General features: G+C 42.7%; 1 protein-coding gene across 1 annotated transcript; it reads left to right on the forward strand.

The window, feature by feature from the left end:
• The first annotated feature begins 2454 nt into the window (after window positions 1–2454).
• Window positions 2455–7164, forward strand: LOC119585627 (innexin inx2-like). Its single transcript, XM_037934334.1, is given in 6 exon segments — window positions 2455–2967; window positions 4664–4905; window positions 5019–5240; window positions 5385–5450; window positions 5452–5561; window positions 5710–7164. Coding segments are annotated over 6 exon segments (1089 nt in total). The 5' UTR covers window positions 2455–2598; the 3' UTR covers window positions 5790–7164.
• Window positions 7165–8475: the final 1311 nt, after the last annotated feature.

Raw genomic sequence — 8475 nt, forward strand, 5'->3', positions numbered from 1 at the left:
GGGAAGAAAGGGAGAATGAGAAGAAAGAAAAGAAAAGAAAAGAGACGTAGAAGAAAAAGAAAACGAAGGAAAAGAGAATATGTAGAAGAATGCGAATGAGATGAACAAAAAAAAAGAGGAGGAAGGCGAAGGAGGAGGAGGAAGAGGAGGAAAAAAGGAGAAGGAGGAGAAAAGGAGGAGAAGAAAAGAAGATGGAGAAGGGGGAGAAAGGAGGAGAAGGAGAGGAAGAAAGAAAGGGAAGAAAGGAGGAGGAGAGGAGAGGAGAGAGGAGGAGGAGGAGGGAAGAGAAGGAGGGGTGGAAGAGGAGGAGGAGGACGAGAAGGGAGGTGAGAAGGAGGAGGAGGAGGAAGAAAGGGTGGAAGAGGAGGGGGAGGTGAAAAGAAAGTGGAGGAGGAGGAGGAGGAGGAGGAGGAGGAGGAGGAGGAGGAGGAGGAGGAGGACGGGGAGGTGGAGACATTTATATACATTAACAGAGTTTGAGGGGGGGGGGGGAGGAAGAGACACTTGTAATTAACAAAGTCAATTTACATAATTAAGAATCACGCGTGTATTTGTTTCTCTCTGTGTACAGATAAGCTTACGTGTGGTTTATTTTACAAAACAGAAAATTACAGTAAAGGCCTATATCGAACACATTAAAACACCCATCCACACACACGCGCACACGCACACACACACACACACACACACACACACACACACACACACACACACACACACACACACACACACACATATATATATATATATATATATATATATATATATATATATATATATATATATATAGAGAGAGAGAGAGAGAGAGAGAGAGAGAGAGAGAGAGAGAGATGGCAGAAAAAGAGACAGAGAGGGGGGCAGAGACAAGATACCCCAAAGGTCAGTCTAACAATTGCTAAAAAAAAAAAAAGTTGCACATAAGGGTCCTCTCACTCTACAAAAGGCTTCAACTCTGCAGTGCAACCCTCACTGTGGGAGCCACTTGACCGGGGCTTGTGTTCAGCAAAGTAAAAGGTCACGCACAGCACACCTTAGCTCACCCTGTTTCTTACCCCCCCCTCTCCCCTAGCCCCTATCCACCACTCCCAGTTTCCCCTGACCTCTTGGCTCTAGCATGACTGTACTGTTGTATATAGTATATCTTAACTGAAATCTACAAAGGCATCATCATTTAAGACATTCATCAAAAATGTTCTGTACAAATCGACTTCTAAAAGATAACTTCAAGTATAGATCTTACAAAACTGTAGTTTTTTTTCATCAAATCAAAGCAGTAATGTGTCACTGAAGAAGGCTGGTGCTGTGAAAGTGTTGTTGGTGAGAAAAAGACGCACCTGTTCTGCCCAACGTTCACGTAACCCAATGGCCACATTTCAAGTACTAAGAGAAAGCAGTTCACGAATTCACCGTTTTCCGGCTAACTGTTTACACACTAACATGAATATATAATAATATATTATATATATATATATATATATATATATATATATTATATATTATATATATATATATATATATATATATATATATATAATATATTAAATAGGCTTATATGAAGTTTTTTTTCCCCCATTTTACACGACGGGAATGACCGCTGTCCATTAGGCGAGGCGGAGGATAATTTCTTACGTTGCATTCAGGTTATCAAGACTATTCCTTCAGGAGTAAAGGCAGAGACAGGAAAGCAGCAAATAACTTTTGGGCAAGTCTAAATGGCCAAACAAGGTGTTGCCATCGCCCGTTTCGGGGTATCTATCTGGATAGATATCCTTTATCTATGGAGCTTTCGCCTTGATACCCGTCTGTCGAATTAGACCTATGTTGAGGTAGACGGGGCGATCGCCGAAAGTGCCAAATGCATACGCGTGTCGTTGATAATATTAAATAATTGATACCGGCTGCCATCTGACCGCCCACCCTCGATGACCGCTTCCCTGAGGGTATGAACCCAACACCACATCGCCCAAACCTCGTTCAAATCTCCCCCGTAAGAAAGTTAACAAAAGCGTCTTAAAAAGTAAAAAAAAAAAATGTCTCTAGACGCCCACAGGTATATGTCTTATCTTTCTTAACTGATTAAATCCCGAGTGAAAAAGAGAAGTTAGATTATTGCACATCCAAAGAAGATAAAAGAAAGAGAGGTAACACGCGGGCCGGAGAGTTGCCAGAGGTTCCTGGTAGTCGCTTTCGCCCTCCCCCTCCCCCCTCCCCTCCCCTCCCTTCCAACCCCTATACCCACCCCCTTCCCCTTCCCTTATGCTCCCCCCTCCCCTTCCATAATCTCCCCCTACCCATCCAGACCTCCCCCTCCCCTTCACCTCCCGCCCCTACCCCCCTCCATGATTCTCCTAGCCTCCCCCACCCCCACCCCCCTCTCCTACCCAATTTTCGGGAACGGTCCCCTCGTCTCCGCCCCCTCTCCCGCGGGCGCCCGTGCGAGGCTAGGGATCCAGCTGACCGCGAGAGCGAGTGTCTCGCCGACTCCCGTGGCAGGAAGACCTATTCCGTGTGTCGTGTGTTCGGGGGTTTTATTTTACTGAGTGGAAGAAAGACGGGACTATCTTACTGGTGCTTTTGCCTGAAGGATAAACCGGCAAAATGTATGATGTGTTCGGGTCGATCCGCGGTCTATTGAAAATAGACTGCGTGAGCATCGACAACAATATCTTCCGCATGCACTACAAAGCCACGATGTTCATCCTGGTGGCGTTCAGTCTGCTGGTGACGCAGAAGCAGTACTTCGGCGACCCGATCGACTGCATTGTCGAAGGCGTCGACTCGGGCATCATGGATACCTACTGCTGGATCCACTCGACCTTCACGATACCCTCCTTGACGGGCGCGAAGGTCGGGGAGGAGGTGCCGCACCCGGGCATCGCCAACCCCAACATCCACGGGCCCGACGACCACTACCAGACCAAGCACCACAAGTACTACCAGTGGGTGACGCTCTTCTTGTACCTCCAGGTAAGTCGACAGGGAGTTTTTCCTTATTTCTGAGGGGCGTGTTTGTGGGAGTGGGCGGCGGGGAAGGGCGTGTGTGGGTGGCGTGCCCCAGGACGAGGGCGCGGACCCGGGGCTGTTTTTTGGGGCGTCGCGGTGCCAGGTTTCGAGGACCGGGCGGGCTGGCGGGGGGTTTCAGTGCGGTTCATATTTGTTCTAATAGCCCAAAGGCTTCATTTATTGGTGTGGTGTCTCCTTTGGTCCGCGACGGCTGAAGATTTATGTTCTGAACGATAACGATGCAGTTAGCTTGGGGTCAGGTGGCTGGTTTGGCAAATTCGCGACTATTAGTTTGTTTACCGTTAGAATGATGGCTTGACTGTGACTTCTCAGGCGAGATGTGCGCTTAAAATTGTTTGCTTCTACGAGACGACCATTAAAAGTCTATGGCTTGTTCAGTGGCATTTCAGCACCTGTTTGTAAATATTTACTCTTAAAGAATGCCGGTTTTTATTCATATGTGACAATTGTTTGATGGATGGTGTTCATGCTGTTTTCTGCATGCGGGGAACACTATGCTTGCCTTGTTATAATGGACGCGGGGAACACTATGCTTGCCTTGTTATAATGGACGTGGAATCTGCTGTAAAATCATCCAAAATTTACGCGTGTCTGCAGTTATGTAATTTGTTGGTAAGAGTCGTTTACCGATCGGAAATTTAAGCCTCTCGGTCTGAATTTGCATCAAATTAGGTTATATGCAAAAGGTGTACATTTTTGAACCCCATATGGTACCTGGTAATCCGAGGATCTATAAGTATTTTATATTTCTTATTGTCTTATTTCTGAAATTGTTTCTTTAGCTGAGGATGTAGAATTTAAATTCGTTCCAAATATACATCGGGCATTGTTTACAGCCATTTGGGCATGGTGAGAAAAGTCGTAAAATGCTAAGTAATCGCTCTATACCTAACAACATTACAGGTGATAATGTTAAACTTATCAACTGATTACAGCTCGAACGTTCTCATTTAATCCAGTTAAATCGGTATTTGGTTATTCAGCTTCATTGATTTTTCCTTTAAGTTTCACCCTGTCTGCGGTTCAGTCACTTATGACTCTCATTTAGCTGGCTAATTGGAATTTTTAGTCGCATTTCGCTGCTAGCTTAGAACTTGATATGAAGCTCACCCTTATTGCTGCACCGTACCCACATTAAGAATGTTAACGCCACCTGTTCACTTCATATGTTGACTCCTAGCTAACAATGCAGAGTATATAATTAAGATATTGTTTCTATGTAGACGACGCCATGCATTTTCGACTGTATATAAATATAGTGTAAACGGTTGTTGGGAAATGTTTTGTGCTGTCTCGGTAACTGTTGTTCACTATTTATATATTGTTTTATTGACCTCTACGTAAGTCAGATTGCCAAGTTCTCACTGATTTTAGCCGGCACACTTAGAGCGTGTTACCCGATGACCTTTGAACTTACCACCGTATTGTACTGTCTTGCCGAACTTTCCTCCAGGTTCACCTTTTTGTTATTGTAGGTGGTGAATGTGAAGGATAAATGTGGACTTATTTCAGTGTGCCCAGTATTATGCCAAATTCTTGCAACAATTCATTTTTTATTTTACTAATTTCCAAAATTGTTGCTGTTGATGTTTGTCTGAGTATGTATATTTTTTATTTAATAAATTTTCAATCCCGACAGGCTATCATGTTCTACATCCCAAGATACCTGTGGAAGATCTGGGAAGGTGGTAAGGTAAAGATGCTGGTGATGCAACTGAACTCCCCCATTGTTGATGACGATGCCAAGCGAGAGCGCAAGCAAATGTTGGTCAACTACTTCAGCCTCAACTTGCACAATCATAACTTCTACGCCTTCAGATTTTTCGCGTGCGAGGTCTTGAATTTTGTCAACGTAATTGGACAAATCTACTTCACTGACAGGTAAAGAGTTGCTTATTTTTTCTATAAAGCTGTGAATAAATATGAAACAAGAGTATTTATATTGCTTTCTTTGTAAAGTTTGTTCAAACTCAACGCTCATTTCCTTATTTCAGATTCCTTGGCTACGAGTTCACGACATATGGCACCCGAGTACTGCAGTTCAGCGAGCAGGAAATCGGCACTCGCCACGACCCCATGGATGAGGTGTTCCCCAAGGTAGCAAAGTGCACATTCCACAAATACGGAGCTTCAGGCACCGTCGAGCGACACGACGGCCTGTGTGTGCTTCCCTTGAACATCTTCAACGAGAAGATTTACATCTTCCTCTGGTTCTGGTAAGTAATACCGTGGAGTTCGTATGGGTGTTTAGCATTTTATGCTTTACCTGATTTATATACATACATCTTGAATAGGAATGAAATGAGGAAAGAACTAGGAAATATTTACCTAAAATAATATTTTTCTCCTTATCATTTTAGGTTCATCATTGTAGCTGTGATCTCCGGTGTTGGCCTGCTCTACCGCCTGGCCACCTTCACTCCTGCATTTCCGTCAAATCCTTCTTAGGACTCGCTCCCGACTCGCATCCTCCGACAATGTAGAGGCCATCTCCCGCAAGTGCCAGATTGGAGACTGGTTCGTTCTTTATCAGCTAGGTTAGTATTGTATTTTCATTTCGTTATGTGGCTAGTTTACACGAATTTGATGTTTTATATATTTTATACATTCATTAATTTGTGTATACCTGAAGTACATATACGTGTGTGAATAGCCTTTTTAAATGTGCATATCTTCTATTTTCAGCCAAGAACATGGACCCACTGATTTACAAGGAGTTCATCACCGAACTGGCGAACAAGCTTCAAGGAAAGGGCCCAGTCTAAAGCCGTCGTTGTAGCATTAGGCCCCATTCGTGTGTGGTTTCAAATGACTGGGTAATCACAGATGATTGAGAAGCGGGCATGACAAGGGGTCTCAGCCGCCCCAGGACTATTTTCTTTTTTTTATCACGAAATATAAAAGGATGCCAAATTTGCTCAGTGTCAGAAAAAAAGTTTCAAAGTGAAACACACGAAGGTCGGGGGATTTTCCTTAGGTGCTTCCTCTGGTGGACGGGTTATTCGTTCTGTTAAGGAAATGGTGCAAATGAAAAATTCCGGATTGTGGAATACTCATGAAGGTGCACAAAACATAAAAGGCATACAAGAAAATTGGAAATGATAAAGTTGAAACGGTGTCACAAAGTTGTCGTCACTTGGATGTTTCTTTACGAGGACGAGAAGATCTCCGTGTTTATGAAATGTTAGATTATTTTTTTATTTCTACAGGGAACAATCATTTTAGATGTCAAATTTACTTTAGTAGTTTAATCATGACTAGATTTGTTTGTGTTTTCAAATGTTTGATGACATGATTTGCTATGATGTTTTAGGGACGATATTGATATTTATCTTTTAAAAGGATTGTCACTTGTTGACTATTTGTTACATAGGAATGACACGTATTCCGATTAGACTAAACTAGGAAACTAGAGCTCTTTATATACATTCAGAGTATGAGCGTCGACAACAGATATGCATTTTTTGTTATAGTAGATTGGTCATTGTGAGCATCCTAAAATACCCCAGTAAAGTTCCTTGGTGCAGTGTCCTTAACACCGCCAGAGTTATTGTGGTATGTAACAGGGATGTCCTTAGCCAATCTAGTCACCTGTATGTTCCATCGACGTGAGATGAGTTCCTGTTGATTTCATTTTGTATAGATCTATACTTGTACTGTATGGCGTTGATATATGTAAGACTGTGACCCATTTTGCCTTTCACCGCTGGTTTAAGGGACCAAATGAGTTTAGTTATTGATATTGTTAAGGAGGAAGTATTTTTTCTACTTATCGTGTTAATATTATAGTTTGTGATACGTAGTTTTACGTGTAAGGTGTTTCAAAGTGTAATGAACTCCATGAGTAACCATGTTTTCTCATGATTTTTCAACCAGACATAAAGGCCATCACATTATAGTATTGGACGCATGTAAATTATATTTTTTAGCCATATTTACATTATGTGGATGCAAGTTTACACGGAGTAAGTGATGTGCGTGACAGAGGCCGCCTTATTCAGGAATCGTTTCCCTTCGACAGGGTAGACGATGGATGCATAGTGTGAAGTGCACTGGCGCGTGTATTGTGTGCTTGAGAGTGCATGATAGAGAACCCCAGTTGTCTGTATGAGCGATATTGAATAAATATGAACAAATGTATTTTGTCTTCTGATGTTTTTCCTCTTGAACCTAAGTAAGATTACGTTGTATGTAAATCATTTATGAAAGTAATTTATGGTATAAAGACTATGGATGAAAATAACAAGGTCAGAGTTAAAGAATTCTAAAAGTTTTGACTTGCAAATTGACTCCGAATCAGTCATCTAGAAATATCAACAAGCGATTACAATGGACTCCTACCAAAGGAATTGTGGAATTTTAATATTGCTGAAAAAGATTTTGGAAGGAGAAGGGAAACCTTTGGCACAGCCTCTTAGTATCTTTTCTATCCGCCTGTCTCGATTTGTCTGGTCTGTCCTGACTATTTTTGTCTATCTTGAGCGTCTATCTGAAATATCACTTTTGATGTTAGTTATTTTGAGTTTCATAATTATAGGTCTATTTATTACCATGAGAATATATAAAAACGTTTTGGGTACAGGCTTTAAATATCGCGCTTTTTGTTCTTTGTTGTTTCTTATCATATTTTTCTCTCTCTCTCTCTCTCTCTCTCTCTCTCTCTCTCTCTCTCTCTCTCTCTCTCTCTCTCTCTCTCTCTCTCTCTCTCTCTCTCCCTCTCTCCCTCTCTCTCTCTCCTCTCTCTCTCTCTCTCGCTCTCTCGCTCGCTCGCTCGCTCGCTCGCTCGCTCGCTACCTCTGCCTGCCTGCCTCCCCCCCCCCCACTCTGCCTGCCCCCCCCCTCTCTCTGCTTGCCTGCCTCCTCCCTCTCTCCTGCATCCTCCTCTCTCCCTGCCTGCATCCTCCCCCTCCCCTCCTCTCTCTCTGCCTGCCTTCCCCCTCATCTCTGTCTGTCTGTTCCCTCCTCTCTCTCTCTTACTTTTAGGAGAGAGTGAAATGTATGAAAAGATCTAAAACTCACAGTAGTAGCGGGCGCCATGCCCTGCTCAAGACTGTAATTGACGTATCTAATCAATTTTATCAGGCCACGGCATTGTCTCTTGTTTCCCCACGTTTTCGTAATCTTTCCTTGTCTGTGGTAGATGTTTATTCACTTATTTATTCTTCGTCGATTCTATATTTCCTCAGTTCATCTCTCTTTCCTTCGCGTGTGTTGTTATTATTCTCGAATTTGTCGTTTTAATAACTGTTCTAATAGTATGTCTGAATCTCAATAGAAAATTAGATTGTCAGTGATGAGTCTATACGCATACAGTTTCAACACAAAACTGAATTGCTCTGATGCATTTTTTTTAAAGTAAAGGCTTGTAGTATAACAGTCAAACCAGAAGTATATGGTTGTTCCAGGATTACCGCTACAGTGAACAGAGGAAATGGATGCTGAGACACACAG

This window comes from Penaeus monodon, chromosome 1, assembly GCF_015228065.2.
Source record: "Penaeus monodon isolate SGIC_2016 chromosome 1, NSTDA_Pmon_1, whole genome shotgun sequence".
Classification (NCBI taxonomy): domain Eukaryota; kingdom Metazoa; phylum Arthropoda; class Malacostraca; order Decapoda; family Penaeidae; genus Penaeus; species Penaeus monodon.